General features: G+C 44.9%; 1 protein-coding gene across 4 annotated transcripts in view; it reads left to right on the plus strand.

Annotated features, from left to right (window-relative positions):
- Positions 1 to 22,292, plus strand: part of TTC21A (tetratricopeptide repeat domain 21A) — an 87,678-nt gene that overhangs the window by 22,180 nt on the left and 43,206 nt on the right. For all 4 annotated transcript variants that reach the window (XM_056519649.1, XM_056519651.1, XM_056519652.1 and 1 more), the window contains exons 9-15: positions 572 to 764; positions 898 to 995; positions 4,292 to 4,492; positions 6,877 to 7,006; positions 9,127 to 9,284; positions 16,712 to 16,927; positions 21,275 to 21,513. In XM_056519649.1, coding sequence (XP_056375624.1) covers positions 572 to 764; positions 898 to 995; positions 4,292 to 4,492; positions 6,877 to 7,006; positions 9,127 to 9,284; positions 16,712 to 16,927; positions 21,275 to 21,513 — 1,235 coding nt within the window. The remainder of the gene's footprint in view (positions 1 to 571; positions 765 to 897; positions 996 to 4,291; positions 4,493 to 6,876; positions 7,007 to 9,126; positions 9,285 to 16,711; positions 16,928 to 21,274; positions 21,514 to 22,292) is intronic.

The raw sequence follows: 22,292 nt of genomic DNA on the forward strand, positions 1-22,292 counted from the left end.
GCTGCACTGCTCCATTGCTAACCACTGAGCCAACATGGTGCCCATCTTCTATGTAAAACCTTTGCAAGCCCTATTGTTGCATGGCCCAATACAGGAGTTAAAGGGATTCCCCGCTGCTCAGCATTTGGAACAAACTGTTCCGAACGCTGGAGTCAGAAGCTCGTGACGTCATATCTCCACCCCCTCATGACATCACACCCCGCCCCCTCAATGCAAGTCTATGGGAGGGGGCGTGACGTCTGTCACGCCCCCTCCCATAGACTTGCATTGAGGGGGTGGGATGTGACGTCATGAGGGGGCGGGGCTATGGCGTAACGAGTTCCCGGCTCCATCGTTCGGAACTGTTTGTTCCAAACGCTGAGCAGCGGAGTACCCCTTTAAGTTGTGTCACTAGCTATTGCAACTAAATTCAGGTCCTATGCCACTGGTACAACCATTGCGTGGTAATGTGTACTACAACAAGCCAACATGCAGCAAAGAGTATCTAGTATCTTGTACGGGTCTTTTCATAGTCTGGTTGAAATAAAAACCTGTATCGGGAATATCATTTTTCTTTTTCTCTTCTTTTTAGTGCGGGAGGAACAGATTAATCCTACAAGAGATCTTTGGCTTCTGTGAGCGCACATACAGGATTTCTCATGCGCAGGCAGAGCTGGCTACAGAACTGGGCCGTCAGCTGATGTATCAAGGCAACGTGACGAAAGCGGCTAGCTGGTATTCCGCAGCCATGAAAATAGACGGGAATCATGTAGAAGCTCTCATAGGTCCTCATAGGTTTTTATTTTATTTTTTTGTTTATCAAAATCTATTTGACAATGTTTTATTGTTTTCTTTTTAAGATTTTGTTGATTCTGATAATATAATTTTAAAAGATAATTTTTTTCTGTTGGTTGGTAGGAATTATATGGTGCCAGATACTACAAGATAACCTGGAAGAAGCGGAACAGCAACTTGAATTCCTACGTGAAGTACAACAGTCCCTGGAAAAATCAAAGGTGTCCAAAGACATTATGCTAGTACTTCGGTTTACATGGGTCTGAGTATTAAAACAAACTGTATACAACTGACTACTTAACAGGAACCTGTTGCTAGTTTCATGCTGCATGAACCGTGAAACGCTGAAAGGTTCCCTTATCACAATGGTATATGATTTACTCTAAACGGCCATTCAATTTCAGTGAATCATAGTTATAACTTCAGCCATTAAAGGGGTACTCCGGTGAAAAACTTTTTTTTTATCAACTGGTGCCAGAAAGTTAAACAGATTTGTAAATTACAATGTGTACTCAGGTAGAAAACAGACATGGTGCACATCTACAATCTTGCACAATGATCCAATTGCTTCTCAGCATAATATCAAAAACTAACAGATTGTTAGTATATATGTTTTGATCAAAAAGTACAAGCCCACTCGCCACGTCAAGGCCACCTATTTAGAGTGGGTCCCTAACGTCCCTAGCATAAAATGCAGTCTGACTGGAAGCACATGGTAAGTGAGCTATTACACCTTGTTCACACTGGTGTGGTGCTGTGCGGCGTCTGTTGCTGCCGTGGCGCCGTGTCTGTGGGGAGGTGCGACCCATAGACTGGTTTGAGTGGCATTGGGGACGCTCTGCCAGTGGGTCGTTCCCCCTGTGGGCACTGGTGTCGCGGCGGTGGTGGTCGCCGCCCAGTGCTACGCCATTTTATGCTAGGGACGTTAGGGACCCGCTCTAAATAGGTGGCCTTGACGTGGCGAGTGGGCTTGTACTTTTTGATCAAAAATGTATACTAACAACCTGTTAGTTTTTGATATTATGCTGAGAAGCAATCAGATCATTATACAAGATTGTAGATGTGCGACCATGCCTGTTTCTTTTACCCGAATTCAGATTTGTAAATTACTTCCAGTACTTATTAGCTGCTGAATACTACAGAGGAAATAATTTTTGGAACACAGAGCTCTCTGCTGACATCATGAGCACAGTGCTCTCTGCTTACATCTCTGTCCATTTTAAGAACTGTCCAGAGTAGGAGAAAATCCTCATACTCTGGACAGTTCTTAAAATGGACAGAGATGTTTGCAGAGAGCACTGTGGTCATGATGTCAGCAGAGAGCACTGTGTTCCAAAAAGAAAATAATTTCCTCTGTAGTATTCAGCAGCTAATAAGTACTGGAAGGATTAAGATTTTTTAATGGAAGTAGTCTACAAATCTGTTTAACTTTCTGGCACCAGTTGATTAAAATAAAAATGTTTTCCACAGGAGTACCTCTTTAAAGGGGTACTCCGCTTCTCAGCCTTTTGAACAAACTGTTCCGAAAGCTGGAGCCGGCACCGGCACCGGGAGCCCTTGATGTCATAGCCCCGCCCCCTCATGACACTACGCCCCCTAAATACAAGTCTCTGGGAGGGGGCGTGACGCTGTCACGCCCCCTCCCATAGACTAGCATTGAGGGGGCGTGACATCATGAGGTGGCGGGGCTATGACATCACGAGCTCTCGGCATCGGCTCCAGCGTTCGGAACAGTTTGTTCCAAATGCTGAGCAGCTGAGTACCCCTTAAGTACCCCTTTAACCAGGCTTCAAGTCTACCAACCGCCAACCTAACTGATAGTTCTCGTTCTATTTACTTATACTGACTTATATCTGTCAGTCAGAACTGGTGGAGCTTGATGACTTTGAGCCCCATTCCCTGCTGAAGTTATAATATCATTTCTCTTCTCCTTGCCTTTTGATGCTATTTTGTCTCAGAAATATATCAAGTAATGGTCTCAATGTGTCCCAGAACTCAGACATGTTGAAAAGTTAGGGGTGTGTTCACACCTCATATTGTGGCTGCAGTGTAAAAAAAGAAATGTGTGTGTTATTTTACTCTGATATGTGAACATTCCCAGCTGGCTGCAGTAAGACACAAAGATGTTGAAGCACCATTCCTTGGTTAAGCCCTGCTCCCATGCCGAGGGCAATCTCCCTCAGTCTCATAGCAGTAAATGGAGTGGTGGTCACCAAAGTGCACTGCCGCTTCATCCCTTAGGAACCTCTGTCTAATGATTGGTAGGGTACCTGGCGTTTGACTAAGATCAAGTGTAGTATCTGTTCTTATCAGTTTCATGCCGGTGGTCTCCACAGCACCGGTTTGGAGCTGGTGGGGATGGGTGCTGTATGGTAGGCAACAGGTGTACCAGGGCGTTCCAGGGCTGGTTCTGAGGAATCAGCTCGACGGCTGCCCCGATGTGACCTGTTTCCCTCCGGGTCTCGGCATGAGGCTGAGAGGGTCTAGAGCCGAGGTACTTTAGTGCCTCAGGGAGTGGTGACTTCAAGGTGCTGAAACTCACTGGGAGTATTGGCTCACTGAGTGGAAGCACTTTCACCATGAACTCTTCACCTTGTTACACTCACCTCTTGATTCCCGGCCTTCTGGCTAGGATCAGAGAATTTTTTTTATAGATCCGGATGGAAGTCCGGGCAGTATACCTGCGCACATTCACTTATTTATTAAATTTTTGTCACTGTGTCACTTTTTCCGTGTTGTGTGTCCACAGGATTTGTCAGGATGCGGTAGCCCTTCTGGGTGTCCCTCCTAGCGGTCTAGGGGAGGTGTGTGTGGCCATTAGGTTCTGCACCTCCCTGCAAAAACCCTGGGTACTCCTGCATGGGCAGGGTACCGACCGTTATTGGCTCCACAGGCAGGGGGATACCGGGAGCATTTGTGGTCCCTTAGTAGCTTCGGCGAAAAGGGACATCGAACATGGAACCTTGCAGGTACCTTTTGGTCCGGAGGTGAAGGGTAAGGTTTGTTGGGTGGGCCTCTCTCCTGTCGGAGAAGGGCTTGCGATAGACCGCATCCTTTGTGCACGTTTTTTTTTTTTTTTTTTTAGTGTAACACGTTTGCACTTTTTCCTGCACTTTGGGTGATTCGAGAGCACGTTCCTCGGCTCTTAAAAAAAAATTAAAAAATTAGGTAAATAAAAAAAAACACCCAGTGATCAATCATTTATCATATTTCCTGTGGAAAAGCGATAATGATTTCACTATTAAAACTCATTAAAGTCCTTGAGTCATCCTCTCCTGACAGGTTGTTCAAAATTATACAAGTTATCTTTGTATCTGTAGAAAGTTATGGCATTCCATATGCCCACCATGATGGCTCAAATTGGGGGTGCCACCCACCATCTCCCTATTTCTGAATGGTAACCAAAACTGGTTATCCATTTTACAGAAGCCATAACTTCTCTGCCTCCCAGTTGTTGTATATGGAATATAATCGCACATTCTAATATTATAAGTCTGCTGTGGTTTTTATGTTTCAGGAACTTTGCTTTGTGGAGGCACTTTTTGCTTCAAAGAGGGGTAAAGAGGAGAAATTAGTGGTGGATTATCTAAAAGAAGCAGTGGAAATGCACTTTGCAGCAATACATGGCCTCCCTCTCGGAGTGGAATATTTAGAAAAGCTGAATCCTATTTTTATTGTTAACATTGTCAAAGAGTACTTGGCATATTGTCCGAAACAGGTAAGAAATGAAAAAATGCAGTCATATAAACCAATGTGTTCCAAGCAGTGTGCCTGCAGATGTTAAAAAAAACTACAACATGCTGGGAGTTGTAATTTGGCAACAGCTGGAGGCACACTGCTTGGGAAACACTGATATAGACTTAAAAACATGACAAAAAAAGCTTAAAACCATCATAAGGTACAGTACTAACAGATATTAAATGTGGTAATAAAGGGGGTAATCCGCTGCTCAGCATTTGGAACAAACTGTTCCGAACGCTGGAGCCAGCACCAGGAGCTTGTGACGTCATAGTCCCGCCACCTCATGACATCATGCCTCGCCCCCTGAATGCACGTCTATGGGAGGGGGCGTGACATCCGTCACGCCCCCTCCCATAAACTTGCATTGATGGGGCGTGAAGTCATGAGGGGGTGGGGTGTGACATCATGAGAGGGCGGGGCTATCATGTCACGAGCTCCCGGCTCTAGTGTTCGGAATAGTTTGTTCCAAACGCTGAGCAGTGGAGTACCCCTTTAAATACAGTTGCTTGCATACAAGCATCTTAAAAGCCTATGAATATGATGGCAGGGATGTAATATCAAGCTTGACTCCAGTCAAACCATAATACATAGAAATTCTAGAGCTCCAGATGTTGGACACCATCTTGTTCTCATGGGCAGTGATTTTAAACTTAATTCTTAAAGGGGTACTCTGCTGCTCAGCGTTTGGAACGAACTGTTCCGAACGCTGGAGCCGGGAGCTTGTGACTTCATAGCCCCGCCCCCTCATGGTGTCAAACCCCGCCCTCTAAATGCAAGTCTATGGGAGGGGGCGTGACTGCCGTCACGCCCCCTCCTATAGACTTGCATTGAGGGGGTGGGGTGTGATGTCATGAGGAGGCGGGGCTATGGCATCACAAGCTCCCGGTTCCAGCGTTTGGAACAGTGGAGTACCCCTTTAAGATGGACCCCTATTGTACCTTCCTTAACCCCTTAAGGACCCGGGCTTTTTCCGTTTTTTCATTTTCAATTTTTCCTCCTTAAATTTAAAAAATCATAACTCTTAAAAATTTTCACCTAAAATTATATATGATGGCTTAATTTTTGCGTCACTAATTCTACTTTGTAATGACATTAGTAATTTTACCCAAAAATCTACGGTGAAACGGGAAAAAAAATCAATGTGCGACAAAATTGATGAAAAAACACTATTTTGTAAGTTTTGGGGGCTTCTATTTTAACGCAGTACATTTTTTGTCAAAAATGATACCTTATCTTTATTCTGTAGGTCCATACGATTAAAATGATTCCCTACTTGTATAGGTTTGAATTTGTATCACTTCCGAAAAAAATCATGAATACATGCAGGAAAATTTATACTTTTAAAATGGTCATCTTTTGACCCCTATAACTTTTTTATTTTTCTGTGTTCAGGGCGCTTTGAGGACTCATTTTTTGCGCCGTCATCTGAAGTTTTTAGCGGTACCATTTTTGTTCTGATCAGACTTTTTGATCACTTTTTAATCACTTTTTTGTGGTATAAAAAGTGATCAAAAATGCGCTATTTTGGACTTTGGAATTTTTTTGCGCGTACGCCATTGAACGAGCGGTTTAAAAAGCGGTATATTTTTATCGGACATTCAAGCGGAATATTTTAATCGGACATTTCCGCACGCGGCGATACCACATATGTTTATTTTTATTATTATTTGCATAATGTTTTTTTTTCTTTTTGGAAATGCCGGGTGATTTAAACTTTTATTAGGGGAAGGGATAATTGAAAGGGTTAATGATTTTTTTACACTTTTCTTATGCAACATTATAGCTCCCATAAGGGGCTAAAACATTGCATTTACTGATCTTTTACACTGATTGATCCATCTCCATAGGAATGGATCAATCAGTGTTTTCGGCGATTGAATGCTCAAGCCTGGATCTCAGGCTTGAAGCATTCATTCGGCGATCGGACAGCACAGGAGAAGGTAAGAAGACCTCCTCCTGTGCTACAGCTGTTCGGGATGCTGCGATTATACCGCGGCGATCCCGAACAGCTCCCTGAGCTAGCCGGGCACTTTTACTTTCGTTTTTAGCCGCACGGCTCAGCTTTGAGCGCGTGGCTAAAGGGTTAATAGCGCGCGGCACAGCGATCAGTGCCGCGCGCTATTAGAGGCGGATCCCGGCTTCACTATGACGCCGGGCCCGCCGCGATATGATGCGGGGTCACCGTGTGACCCCGCGTTATATCGCAGGACCGGGACCCATGACGTATGCATACGTCATGGGTCCTTAAGAGGTTAAGTACTTTGACAAAGAAGAACCCATTATAGGCCATTGCAGTTTTGATGCTGTTATTTCCATCATCCTCATTGATTGTAAACCATTTTTATTACTTTTTTTTTTTAGCCAACAGGCCCCAGCCAGTCTGCTTCACCCATCCTGGAAAAGGCTGCTACTATCCTGGCACCGGTGATCACAGTAGCACCCTGTTTGCCAGAGCCGCTGTATTACATGTCGCAAGTCATATATTTGTCAGGTATGTCATGAAAAATGCTAGCACTCAACAAAATAAGGGTCTCTTCACGCTTCTTTTGCAGTGTATGTTGGACATATATGTCAATTGCTTTGACAGATTACTCTGACACTGCATAGGCCTACAATGACATACATCCCCATTGGCCGGATTCACACGGCAGAATTTCTATGCTGAATTGTGCATGAATTTTTAGCCAATACACTTCAATGGGATTTCGCTGTCGCATTCCATTGAAATTCTGCCGTGTGAATCGGGCCATAGGCTCCCTTGTTAAAAATAAATAAATGTATACACTGCACAGGGTGCCTCTGTATTGGATTACACAGCTGACTACACTATTACATACAGTTGAGTAAAAAGTAATAGCGATGTATACCAATCTTTTGGACTCCGATAAATAGGATCCTATAGGTACTTTTGATTAATGCACTGGAAGCTTTCCTGGCGCATAAACCACATAGACACTGAAAACACAGTGTGAATATACCCTTACCAACTTGACCTAATGTTACTTACTACCTACACAGGTATATTATACATCATTGGAATATATAGTCCTTTAGTATTTATTTAGAGTACCTGTCATGAAACCATATTTTCTAATCTAACTCAGATTATATTCCCTAACTACTCCTAACACCCCTCCTGAGTTTAAAAAAAAAAATTCCAAGCTTTAAAAAGCTCTGTATCATACCTTTCCCTGAAGCCTGCGAGAGCTGTGCCCCGCCATGCCTCACACACACGTCCTGAGTTTGGTCTCTTGCCAGGTCGGGAGGAGACCAAACTAACTGTATGACTTGTGGCTGGGAACAGAACAGAGCCACCTAGTGGCTGTTTTTTCAATCACATTAAAAACATATAAAGGTTGAGAATTTTAACAGCAAGTAAATAGCAAAGTGTCTTATAATTACATAAGGAACAATAAATTAAAAGTTTAGTTTGGTGACAGGTACTCTTTAATTGATGATAGAGAATACTGTGATCACTAGCCACAGATGTTCCTGCAACACTTAGACCTCATTTATATGACCATAGGATCGAGGATCCATACAGAGAAAGAGAGACTAAGGAGGAGATTTATCAAAAACTGTGTGGACAGTTTCCCATAGCAATCAGATTCGACCTTTCATGTTTCAGAGACCTTTTTAAAAATAAAATAAGCGATCTGATTGTTTGCCATGGGCAACCTCACCACTCTTCCTTTGCGCTGGTTTTAATAGATTTCCCCCTATGACACCAATAAAAATCTATAGACATACTGTAACTGTGTACAGAAACATTTGGAAATATTTTGCACAGATTTATGAAAAGTCCGCGAGAAAATAAAATAACGTCATTGCATGCCATACACTTTTATTTACAGTTAGGCTAGGTTCACACTGCAGAATATCTGGGCAGAATTTCTGCCGGAGATCGAGCTGGTGGCGCTAGGACCGAGCAGACTGCATTGCTGCTCCCATATACTGCAATGCATTTCTGGGTAGATCTTTTGGGAGATCTGCTCAGAAATGCATTTACATCTATGGGAACGACAATGTAGTCCACACGGTCCTAGTGCCGCCAGCTAGATCTCCGGCCTTAATGGGACTTAATTGAACCTAGCCTTAATGGGACTTTGTAAAACACAATTTAAAACTCAGGCCTGGCTTCAGTAGCCTTCACATGGACAGCTACGGTATATTGGGGCCCAACCAAACATCTCTTTGTATGTCAACATCCAGAACAGATGCAAGTATATGACATGGGGAAGGCGGGATATGGTGTCTCACACCTGAATATCTAAGCTTTAAATGGTTACTAAAAACTTGACATGTTTTCCATACAAATCTGCATAGAAACTTGTACAGAAAAAAGCGATTGCCACAAGTCTTAGGAGTGAGACCCAGTGCGATAAAAACCTATAGCATGTGTGGGCAACATGTAAATAGGTTTTATAAATGGCAGTAACACTGTGACATAGGCTTTAATAATGATCTTATATATTTGATGTCATAATGAACTGTTTACAGTACAATGTATTATTCTCCCTTCTATGTTCATACCGACCCTGCAGCGGTCCGACATCGTCTTGTGCATTTGAAGAATCATCATATTTCATCTCATCTGTTTGTACTTTGTAGGAAACTTTGATGGAGCACAAGGGACCTTGCAGCGATGCATTGAGCTGAACCCCGAGTGGTCTGACGCCCACCTTCTAATGGCACAGATACATTTGTCCCAAGGACAATATACAGAATGCTCACAGTCTCTAGAGACAGGAGTCAGCCACAATTTTAAGGTAAATGCTTATTAACCATCCATTACAGGATAATGGCATTGACACTTTAAAAGTATTGTTCTTTGGGTGGTATGCTGTTGTTGTTGGAATTAGGAAATAGGACGTCTACATACATACCTAATGACATACATTGCATTATATAGGAGAGATGGTATTCAAGGGGGTTTCTGTGTTATTACATTGATAATCTATCCCACCCATCAGCCTATTGAAAAGGGGCTGTCGTCCACTTGACTGCAGTAGGGGGCACAGCAACAGCCATACAAGCATGACAGTGCCTGATACTGCACTCCAACCCATTCAAGTGTTTGAGTTGCAGTGAGTGTGGTTGAGTTGCAGTGCTGGGCACGACTATATGCATTGTGCCAGCTGCTGCAGTAAAGGAGGCGTTTTCATATCAAGGTGGTTATTGAGACAACCCTCTCTAAAGGATTTTTCCGGGACTGTAATATGATACCTATTTTTAGAAGTGGCAATCCATATCTGATTGAGACTTAAAGGGGTACTCCCGTGGAAAACTTTTTTTTTTTTTTTTTAATCAACTGGTGCCAGAAAGTTAAACAGATTTGTAAATTACTTCTATTAAAAAATCTTAATCCTTCCAGTACTTATTAGCTGCTAAATACTACATAGGAAATTCTTTTCTTTTTGGAACACAGAGCTCTCTGCTGACATCATGACCACAGTGCTCTCTGCTGACATCTCTGTCCATTTTAAGAACTGTCCAGAGTAGGAGAAAATCCCCATAGCAAACATATGCTGCTCTGAACAGTTCCTAAAATGGACAGAGATGTGAGCAGAGAGCACTGTGGTCATGATGTCAGCAGAGAGCTCTGTGTTCCAAAAAGAAAACCATTTCCTCTGTAGTATTCAGACCCTAAAAAATACTGGAAAGATTAAGATTTTTTAACAGTTATTTACAAATCTGTTTAACTTTCTGGCACCAGTTGATTTAAAAAAAAGAAAAAGTTTTCCACGAGAGTACCCCTTTAAAGAGGTATTTCGGGTTTATACATCTTATCCCCTATCCAAAGGATAGGGGATACGATGTATGATTGTAGGTGTCCTGCCGCTGGGGACCCCCGCGATCTCTGCGAAGCCCCCTCCCATAGACATGAATGGAGGTGGTGTGGCGTGATGTCACTAGGGGCGTGGTCGTGACATCACGTCCCCGTCTCGAACCCCTGCGATCATACATCTTATCACCAATCCTCTGGATAGGGTATAAGATGTATAAACCAGGAATACCCCTTTAAATGGAACTGAGACGAAGTACTAGGCATACCCTGGAAATCTTCAATTTCTCTATCGGCTCCATTGGGGGACACAGACCGTGGGTGTATCTTGCTGTCTCTAGGAGGTGTGACACTATGGTAATAAAAAAAGTCGGCTCCTCCCAGCAGGATATACCCGCCTTCAGGCTCTGAGGTAATCAGTTTAAGCTTAGTGTCTAAGGAGGTGGATGTGGTCTGGTTTGCTCCAGACCAGGTCTTATGTTTTTTGTTTTCCTAGTTAGGGACGTGTTAGTTTTTTTATTCCTTTTTCTTTTCTGTTTTCAGGTGGGGACTCAGGGACTGCGGTTCCTCGTTTCCCCATTGCGAGTAAGGGGGCACAGACATTGCGTATATGCGCTGTTCACCCCCCCTCGCCAACGGTCAGCGTCTGGGTTGGTACCTCATGGGTCCGGGTCCCCCTGTTTCTCTGCTCTCCTCGCTCGCGCTATAGCAGCTAGGCGTGATGCAGGGACCATAAGCTGGCTGAAGACTCCATTAGGTAAGTTCTTCTGACTGAGGTAAGTATCTTCCCCCCCTTTTTCTCCATAGGTACGGAGCTCGCAACCTCTGGAGACCCCCTGTTTTTGGCCCACCTTCAGTTTATGGGGCTGGTTTATACAGGGGCTGCATTTTTTATTGGGGGAGCAGTGGCACCTAAGGGGGCATATATGTAGGGCATGTGTTTGGGGCACTTTACTATGTGGTGTGTGTGGTGTGGGTGCTTGGTTCTACTACCCCAGCGCCTTATATGCGGCTGTCAGCCGCGGCGCTGTTTCGGGCCGGGCGCTCTCAGCGCCGGCTTACTTTCGTTTTCCCTCAGCGCCTGATTTGCAGCTGACAGCCGCGTCGCTGCTACGAGGCGGGCGCTTCAGCGCCGGCTTACTTTTACTTTTGCCGGCCGTCTCGCCCGGCGTTTAGGCCGCCCGCCCTATTCCCCTGAGCGCTATCGGGACAAGGGGCGGGCACCATGACAGTTCTTCTTCGGCCGTCTGTAGCTCCGCCCACTGGGCTGGAGCTCTCAGGGGCGCAAAGCAGCGTCCAATCAGCGCAGTGGGCGCGATTTTTCTATGTGAAGGGGCCTGGTACCGTGTGCCTTGCTTCTGGCACGCCCCTCCCTTCCTATTGGCTGGCCTGTTCAGTATCTCTGACTGCAGGGAGCGGGTTTTCTCTGCAGCTAACAGGGGACGCAGTCTAGGGGAGAAAGTTCATGTGACAGGTCCTCTCTCTAGGGCTATTCTCCCTCTACGCAGAAACCTGGAATTTCAGTGCCTTATTATATCTGTAGCACTGTGATACTAAAATGTCTGGCTCTGCCTAGACCTCTTGCCCTGTCTGCTCCACTGCTCCCCCAGACCCCCGGGTGCTCCCTAATGCCCCCCCGGTCCCGGGGGGTTCAGTCGCTCCTCCAGCCCGGGTTTCTTCCCTGACCCGGTATATGGCTGACTTGACCCAATTCTCCCGTTCGGTGGCTGAGGCCTCAGGGGAAGTGGTGTCCGCCTTTAAGGGGTCTTCTCTTGCAGGACCCCTGGGAGGGCCGCTTCTTGTCTCCTGGTACTTAACGCTCTCACAAGCGTGCTAGGGGTGCCTTGTCTGCATTGAGTCTTCAGATAGACGAGGGCGTTCCCCTCGCGGGCCCCCCCCTCTGTCATCTGGGCACCAAAGTTGCTCCTCCAGAGGACGTTCTCGGGTTGCCGCTCTGCCACGCCAGAGCTGCGTACCCAGTATGGGTCACCCACTTCCAGGGCTACCTCTGCTCATTCATTCCCCTGGTGGACGAGGCTTCCGAGCCGGCATCTGACTCAGAGGACCGCTTGGACTCATTGCAACGGTGAACTCATTGGTGACAGCCATAAGAGACACCTTTCACTTGGAGGACCCAGGATCTTCGGATGTCATCCAGAAGTATCCTTTCATTGTGCTAAGCCAGCACCTCAATAGTTCAGCTCTCACACTGACTTTGAAGACATTCTGGTATCCGCAGGGAGACATCCAGATAAGAGGTTCCCGGGAATCAAGACAATTCAAGAAGGCGACTACGTTATCCTTTTGACAAGGATTTGTCGCTTAGGTGGTTTCTCCTCCCTCTGTGGATCCACCAATCTCCCGGATCTCGCTTCGGAAGCAACTGGCTCTTCTCTTCTTCCCATCTTCGCCTCGACATGGGTGTCCAAGGCCCTGTCGGAGTGGTGCCAAAATCCCCATCAGGATATCTTAGCGGGATTCCCCCCCCCCCCCCCCCCCCCCCAGAGGATCTTCCTGATTTGGCTCTCCAAGCACTAAAGTTGGGGATTTTCTGTGCGCATTTTCCATGCAGTCAGCCTGTTGTTCTGCCTTTGCTGTGGGTCACCTAGCGGCTCTCTGCCGATCTCTGTGGCTTACGGCTTGGTATGCAGATGCCGCTTCCGGAAAGCCTCTCACTGAGCTTCCCTTTACTGGTGGCCGTCTTTTTTGACAAACGCCTTGATGAGATTATCTCTGAGGCATCGGGAGGTAAGAGTTCCTTGTTAACTCAAAATAAGGCTCGCCCCCTTCCCAAAGGAAGTGTTTTTCCTTCGGTTCTTTCAGACCTCTGGCCCCAGTAAAGGGTCCGGACAGGCGCCCTCGCGGGACAAGAAGGCTCCCTTGTTCCGGGCACGCCCGTCTTGGAAGTCGGACTCCAACCGGTCCAGCCGCTTTGCGCCCAAATCGGACAACCGCAAACCCACTTCTGCATGCAGTTTTTTTCCGAGTCATCTGGATCCCAGATTTTCAGGACTCTTGGGTCAGGGACGTGGTGTCCAACGGTTACCGGACCGAATTCGCCTCCCTTCCGGGGGATCGCTTTTTTCATTTCCGGGCCCCCCGGTCTCCTCCTCTGGTGAAGCAATTTAGAGCGGCTCTCCAATCCCTGCTTCTCCAGGGGGTTTTCGGCCCCGTTTGTGGCCCCCAAAGGGTCGGTTCTGTGCGCCGATTCAGGATCTCAAGCGTCTCAACCGCTTCTTTCCCATCCGCCACTTCAGAATTTGCATCTCTCCGTTCGGTAGTGGTGTCCCTGGAACAAGGAGAGTTCCTTCCATCGGTGGACATCAAGGATGCCTACCTCCCATGTGTCATTATTTCCGGGCCATCATCGGTACCTCCGCTTTGCGGTTCCAGAAGGGTACTTCCAATTTGTAGTCCTCCCCCTTGGTCTAGCCTCAGCGCCTTGGGTCTTTACAAGATCCTGGCACCAGTGAGGGGCCTGTTACGGTCAAGGGGAATCGCGGTGACACCTACCTGACGACCTTCTCATCAGGCTCCAACCGGAGCCCAGACTCTGGAGAATCTGGACGTCACTCTCCACACTCTGACTCGCTTTGGGTGGATGATCAACCGGGACAAGTCTGTCCTCCATCCTACCCAGTCTCTAACCTTTCCGGGACTTCGATTCTTCACAGCCTCTGCCCGAATTGGTCTTCCGGGACAGACGTCTGGCGCTCCGGTCGAGGGTCCGCTCCCTTCAGTCCCAGGTATCAGTCTCCATCCGTACTTGTATGGAGGTCCTGGTTCGGATGGTGGCAACTATGGAGGCCATACCCTTTGCCCAGTTTCTTTACCGCCCCCTTCTTCTGGCTATTGTCTCTCGATGGGACAGGTCTCCTCTATCCATCGTGTTCTCCTCGCAGGGTCCGTCAGTCTTTGCTCTGGGGGCTCCGCTCCCCCCTTCTCCTCCAAAGGCGGTCGTTTCTTCCCCTTCTCTGGCAGGTGGTTACAACGGATGCCAGCCTGTCGGGCTGGGGCGGCGTGTTCCAAGATTGGACGGTTCAGGGACTCTGGTCTCCCCTGGAGACCCTTCTTCCGATAAACATATTGGAATTGCGGGCGATTCTTCTTTTCTTATTCATTGGGAGTTCCGTCTTCAGTCCCGTCCTGTCCGCGTTCTGTCAGATAACGCCACATCCGTGGCGTACATAAATCGTCTGGACGGCTCTTGCAGCTCGGCAGCTATGGCCGAGGTGACCAAGATTCTCACTTGGACAGGGAACAAGGTTCCGGCCATTTCCGCAATTCACATTCCGGGAGTGCTCCACTGGGAAGCGGACTTCCTCAGTTGGTCCTCACCCGACCCCGGCGAGTGGTCCCTTTATCCGGAGGTCTTCGTGCAGCTCTGCGACCTCTGGGGCATTCCGGACGTGGACCTCTTCGCTTTCCGGCTCAATCGCTTGATGTCCAAGTCTCGGGACCCTCAGGATCTGCCGTGGACGCCCTAGTGGTTTCTTGGGCGGGGTTCGCCCTACCCTATTTGTTCCCTCCTCTTCCGCTCCTTCCCAGGGTGCTGAGGAGGATCAAAGCAGAGGACATCCCCGCCATTCTGGTAGCTCCAGATTGGCCCCGAAGGTCGTGGTACGCCGATGTAGTCAGGCTCCTGGACGACACTCCCCTGCGCCTTACGCTCCGCCAGAACCTACTCGCTCAGGGTCCTCTTTGCCACCCCATTTTACAGTCGCTACATTCGACGGCGTGGCGGTTGAGACCGCGGTTCTGACGGCCGCGGGTTCTCTTCCCAGTCATTCACACCTTGCTCAAGGCTCGTAAGCCCTCCTCCGCAAGAATTTACCACCGTTTCTTGGCGGTCTTATCTTCGTTGGTCTGCGGCTCAGGGCTTCTCTCCGGTAACCTTCTCGGTTTCCCGTCTTCTCTCCTTTTTGCAGTCGGGGTTGGAACTGGGGTTGTCTCTCAGTTCCCTTAAAGGTCAGGTTTCGGCCTTGCTATTCTTTTCCAGCGGCCTCTGGCTTCTAATTTTCATGTCCGCACCTTCCTTCAAGGAGTAGCGCACGCTGTTCCTCCTTATCGGTCCTCCTCTCCCCCTTGGGATTTGAAATTGGTTCTGAGTGCCCTCCAGGGTGCACCCTTGGAGCCCCTTAGAGAGGTGTCTCTCCGCCTCCTTTCTTGGAAAGTGGTGTTTCTTGTGGTTATCACCTCCATCCGGAGGGTGTTTGAGCTGGCAGCTCTTTCCTGCCGTTCTCCGTTTCTGGTGATCCATCAGGACAAGGTCGTTTTCCGGTCAGATCCTTCCTTTTTGCCCAAGGTGGTCTCGGCCTTTCATCTCAATGAGGACATTGTCCTCCCGTCCTTTTGTCCTACTCCCTCTCATCCTAAGGAGCACTTACTACAAAAGCTGGATGTAGTCCGGGCTGTTCGGGCTTATCCTTCCATCTCTCTTCATTTCGTCAGTGTGATTCCATTTTTGTCCTTATGGAAGGTCGTCGCAAGGGACAACCTGCTTCCAAGGCCACTTCATTTCTAGGTGGATTCGGTCTGCCATTTCGGAAGCCTATCGCTGCACGGGGAGGATTCCTCCTTTCAAGGTTGTGGCTCATTCCACTCGTTTTGTTGGGACATCCTGGGATCTCCAGAATAGAGCCTCGGCCTTGCAGATTTGCAGGCGGCTATCTGGTCGTCTTTGCACACTTTCTCGAGGTTTTACCGAGTTCATAGTTTCGCATCGGCCGATGCTAGTCTGGGGCGTAAAGTGTTGCAGGCGGCAGTGGAACGGCCGTCTGCCTGACTGCTTACCTGCCCACCCAAGGGACCGCTTTGGTACGTCCCACGGTCTGTGTCCCCCAATGGAGCCGATAGAGAAAAGGAGATTTTTTAACACTTACCGTAAAATCTCTTTCTCGAAGGATCCATTGGGGGACACAGCTCCCGCCCTTTTTGGGATTTTTCCTTTGGTTCTCGGTCCGAGGGTATGTTCAGTTATGTTTTTTCTTCTGCTTCTCGGACAGTTTTGGGTCTTCTTGACCTGACGGTCTCCTCCTATTGCTCTAGAACTTAAACTGATTACCTCAGAGCCTGAAGGCGGGTATATCCTGCTGGGAGGAGCCGACTTTTTTTATTACCATAGTGTCACACCTCCTAGAGACAGCAAGATACACCCACGGTCTGTGTCCCCCAATGGATCCTTCGAGAAAGAGATTTTACGGTAAGTGTTAAAAAATCTCCTTATTTCCAAAAACGTAGATGCGATTCAGTGTAAGATTTTATTCCATATCAGCGACATATAGAACAAAATGGTTGGTATAGGCGAATAATTTGCCTTGATTTTGTCTATATTGAAGCAGTGGAGGAGATGGACAAAGTCCACTTGGATATATAGTGTCCTCCATCTTAATTTTTTTGTTATTTTTTAAGATGAGAGAACATCCAGTTTATCATCTGATGAAGGCAAGAGTCTTAAAACAAACAGGAAACGTATCAGAAGCCATCCAGATGTTAAGGATGTGTATGAACCTGCCTGAAATGAAGAGAGGAGCGGGCTCAAGAGAAAAAGCAGACACCCTCAGCATCAGTGAACGGGTCTCTGTTTACCTAGAACTCGCAGAACTTCTTCGTCTAAATGGAGAACAGGTAAGAGGGCGACTACGTTTTTGCCAAAAATAAGTAATTTGAGAGTGAGAATGTGAATTTAGAATCCCAAAGGTCAGTGTCTTTTTTTTCCCTTTGCTGACCAGGAGTACAATGCATATGAATATTTATTAGCTTAACATATTTAATTATGCACTACGGCTTGAATGGAGGAAAAGTAAAAGTGGAATGTATTTAAATGTTCCTTTTTATGAAAACAAAATTCCAATTTTTTATGGTCTAGCCAGTTTCTGTATGCATTCCTACGCCTTAAAAAGTGGCACTGAATTAAAGAATACTCCACGGTCACACCCCATTGACCAGTTGGCCGGATTACTTACTATGAATATGGATCACCCCTTGAAATATAACATATAGGTGGATAGGTTAATGCATTTGCACACAAAAAATAAAACCATGTAAATTTTCATGCATTATAGGGGTTTATTAAAATGGATGGTTTATCCTTAGGAAAGGCCACCCAATATTAGCTTGGTTGGGATCCAACTCTTGGCTTTCCTGCTGCTTGCAGGCAATAGTGATCAGAACATCCTCATTGTTTTCTATCATCCTATTTCTGTCCATCATTCATCCTATTGAGTGGCAATACCTGGCAGAGTAGTTCTAAAAGCTGTATCTTGTGAACATGAAGGGGTCTGGCATTTTCTGCAACCTCTTGATGCTCCTGATCAACAGTGATGTTGAGGGTCAGGCCCTGCTGGTCTGTCCTAAGAATAGTCCATCCATTTTATAGAATGGGATAACCCCTGTAAGATATAGGGAAGATTTGGGCAATCCTATGGCAAACAACCACTACTGCTCAACATTAAAGCAGTACTTCAGTGCAGGACAATTTATCCCCTATCCAAAGGATTGGGGATAAGTGTCTGATCACAGGGGGTCTGACTGCTGGGACCCCCTGTGATCTCCTGCACTGCCCTCTGGCTTTCCTCTGCACAGACCGCATGCGCCCTCCATTCAACTTTATGGGGGACATTTATCAATGTTTGCTTTGGTAAGCAAGATGTGTGTGCATTTTTTTTTTGCTTTAGTTTTGCTTATGTATTACATATTTATCAAACTATCCAAGGGGCTTGATAAATCTGGTGCAGATCATCAAAAATCAATAAATTACATTAATGCACAGATAAGCAAAACTTAAAGAATGACTTCTGACCATCACTTATAAAAACCACCTTGTCACCTGTTATTATTCTGCCCTAAATGTTTAAAAATAACTTTTCGATGTGTAAAATTTTTCATATTTAAATATATATTGTGTGTATATATATATATATGTGTGTGTATATAAATATATATATATATATATATATATATATATACTGTATACGTATATATTTTTTTATTATTATTATTATTATTTTTTTTTCCGTGTTAAAGACCGTTTAGACGGTTGAAACGTTGTATCACTGTTTGAGGAAATAAACTTTGCTTGATTCCCTGGAAACCGGAGTGCTGTAGGATATTTGCCTTTGTCCTATCTACTACAGCCGCCTGTGACCTGGGCTGCGATTGGGCCCGCTTGCACCCGTAGCAACTATTGCACTACCTGGTTGTGCTGTTCCTATTTGCTTCCTATATATTATTATTATTATTTTTTTTTTATTATATTTTTTTTCTTTTTTTTTTTTGGGGGGGGGGGGGGGGGGTTTAAAAATCTGTATATATGTACTTTCAAATTTTTATATATGAAGTGCATTCTTAAGCCAGGGCTTAGTGTAGGCCTCCAAATCATGAATCAGTATCTCTCTTTTGTTAACCTGGTACCCAGGTGTTTATTGGCTCTCACTTATATTTTCTTAAATATTGCTCTGTAAATGAATTACTGACTACGGTCAGGATTTGGTGATGGCTCACTGTCAAATCTGTGCAATGAATTAGTAAAGTCCAAACCCGTACTTTAAACTTTCTGTACACAGGCCAGCTCTGGTGCAGGTATACCCAACCTCATCACCATGCTGCTATGTTTTGCAAGTAAAACGCACAGCATGGCCTTCCATTGTGGACATGCTGGGAGTTGTCGTTGCACTACATAGCTGGCAGATGTTCTAGGCGGCCGGGTGGTCGTATTTCTTTTGCTTACTTACCTCTCTCATCACTTTCTTACTTTCTTCTGGATTTTTCCTAATTTTTTTTTTCTCATTTGCCTCTGTGTTATTTTGATCAAAAAGTCGCACAAAAGTAATAATTATGTCGCACAGGGGTCAACAACTTGATCAACACCTATTATAAAATAAAATACCTCACTCACATGAGCTCGGGAAGAAGCAAGATTGATCCGATGAGCTCTGGAGTCCAGCACCTACAGTTTGTGAAATTGCCTCTTACAGTGGGGCAACTTTTCAGTACTTGTGAAGCTGGTCAAGACGTGAGTCTCTTTTTAAAATGTCAGAATTGGGAAGGAAGAGACTTCAAAAGAAAAATAGATCGTGCTTCAAATGACTTCTGACTGTGAAAACCCAGATTCGGAGTCTACCACAATGTCCCTTTCACCCCCAAGCCACCTTAATTCTGACCCTACTAGATATGTGTATAAGCGTCGTTTGAGAAATGAAAATAAAAAATAATTACACAGACCAAGAAATTATAATTAAGAAAATATAAAAACATAATAAAACAATAATAAATAATTAAACCGCACAGTCAGTGGCATATACGTAAAAAAAATACCAAAAAAGTAAAAAATTGCCTATTTTTGGTCACTTGTATACTATAAAAAAAATGTATAAAACCGATCAAAAACTCCCATCCAAACAAAAATAGTACCGATGAAAACTTCAGATCATGGCGCAAAAAATGAGCCCTCATACTGCGCCGTATACGGAAAAATAAAAAAGTTATAGGGGTCAGAAGAGGAAATTTTAAACCTCCTAATTTTCGTGCATAAAGTTATAATTTTTTAACAGAAGAAAAACAAAATCAAACCTATATACAAAATTAGGTACAAAATTACGTTTTTTTTTTCAATAATATTTTTTCAATAAATATTTTTTCTGGCTTCGCCGTAGATTTTGTAGTAAAATGATTGATGTAATTACAAAGCAAAATGGTTGGCGCAAAAAACAAGCCCTCATATGAGTCAATAGGTGGAAAATTGAAAGCGTTATGATGTTTAGAAGGTGAGGAGGAAAAAACGACAGTGCAAAAATGAAAAAACCTGTGGTTCTTAAGGGGTTAACAGATTATGAAAAACTACAACTCACATCAGGCCCAGACAGCAAAGGGCTGAATGTGTATACTGTGGGTTGTAGTTTGGCAAAATCAGGAAGGCCCCTTTTAAAAAAAAAAAAAACATGTGCAGGAAGGTAAAAAAATGTGACCCTACAAGACTGTGGTCCTCCAGACTCACCCATCCCCGGCGCTAATACAAACAAATGTCTCAAATGTCGGGCAGTGAGAAAGTTCATTTACAGCTTGTGTAAGTTGTTTTCCTGAGCCAGGTCTGACTTTGCTTATATTTATGAGATTTTTAGGCGTGAATCGACTTTTGTGCGAAAGTCGATCTTGAGAAATTTAGGAACACTGCATGTTCCAAAATGAAAATAGCATACCAATGCAAGATTTGTAGATTTTGCTTTGCTCGCTTCTCTGTTAAAAAGTCTCCCATCAATGCAAAATGTCTCACGTGCGACATTTTGTGAGACAAATATAAGCAAAAATAAGCATAAATCCATTGATAAATGTCCTCCTATGAGAGAGGCGGAGATACCTGAGTGCTGTACTTGTGTATCTCTGGCTCTCCCACAAAGATTAAAGGGGTATTCCAGGCCAAAACTTTTTTTATATATATCAACTGGCTCCGGAAAGTTAAACAGATTTGTAAATTACTTCTATTAAAAAATCTTAATCCTTCCAATAGTTATTAGCTTCTGAAGTTGAGTTATTGATTTCTGTCTAACTGCTCTCTGATGACTCACGTCCCGGGAGCTGTGCAGCTCCTATGGGGATATTCTCCCATCATGCACAGCTCCCGGGACGTGACATCATCATTGAGCAGTTAGACAGAAAACTTCAGAAGCTAATAACTATTGGAAGGATTAAGATTTTTTAATAGAAGTAATTTACAAATCTGTTTAACTTCCCAGAGCCAGTTGATATATATATATTTAAAAAAAAGGTTTTGCCTGGAATACCCCTTTAATGTTTGGCGTGTGCCAACCCCCGCTCCGTGCACAAAGAGAGCCAGAGCGCAGTGCAGGAGATCGCAGTGTCTGATCGGACCCCCGCGATCAAATCCTTTGAATAGAGAATAACAAATTGTCATACACCCCAGTACTCCTTTATTATTGTAGGCGCTTTCTTTATTCTAACATGATTCTTCTGTTTTAGCATGAAGCTACAAAAATCATACAAGATGCCATCCATGCTTTCCGGGGTACCCCAGAAGAAATTCGGATTGTTGTGGCCAATGCCGATATGTGTCTCAGCAAAGGCGATGTGGAAATGGCATTAAGTATGCTGAGAGACGTCAAGCCCAACCAGCCCTATTACACTGAGGTGAAGAAAAAGATGGCCGACATCTATCTCAAAGTTCGAATGGATAAGAAATTATACATTGGTTGCTATAGGTAAATTTACAGTAACACTGGTTTAATTCAAACCTTCCTATGGAACAAATTTTAGGAGGGTTAAGTGAAGCGTGAAAATTAAGAGAATTATAACTTGGGATTGGCTTTAGACATATTAGATAAAATCTTTTTAATTATAACAGTATCAATGAATTTAGGCCTCATGGGTAAAATTAGGAAGATGGCTGTTGTTTGATTAACTAGTGGTCTCCAAACTATGGCCCTCCAGATGCTGCAAAATGGCTATCCGGGCATGCTGGGAGTTGTAGTTTTGCAGCAGCTGGAGGAACCCTGGTTGGAGACCTTTGTACTTTGCATACAGTTATCCCAAATGTAGTTATGAGCAAAGGATGTTTCTGGTTTAGAAAAACCCATTGTCATATACTTTAATAATTCTTAGTTAGTAGAAAGTGTCCTTTGGTCCTCAGTTCAGACTCCTTAAAGGGGTACTCCGATGAAAAACTTTTTTTTTAAATCAACTGGTTCCAGAAAGTTAAACAGATTTGTAAATTACTTCTATTAAAAAATCTTAATCCTTCCTGTACTTATTAGCTGCTGAATACTACTGTGGAAATTCTTTTCCGTATGAAACACAGAGCTCTCTGCTGACATCATGACCACAGTGCTCTCTGCTGACATCATGAGCACAGTGCTCTCTGCTGACATCTCTGTCCATTTTATGAACTGTCCAGAACAGCATATGTTTGCTATGGGGATTTCCTTTTACCCTGGACAGTTCCTAAAAATGGACAGAGATGTCAGCAGAGAGCACTGTGCTC

Source organism: Hyla sarda, chromosome 5, assembly GCF_029499605.1.
Source record: "Hyla sarda isolate aHylSar1 chromosome 5, aHylSar1.hap1, whole genome shotgun sequence".
Classification (NCBI taxonomy): domain Eukaryota; kingdom Metazoa; phylum Chordata; class Amphibia; order Anura; family Hylidae; genus Hyla; species Hyla sarda.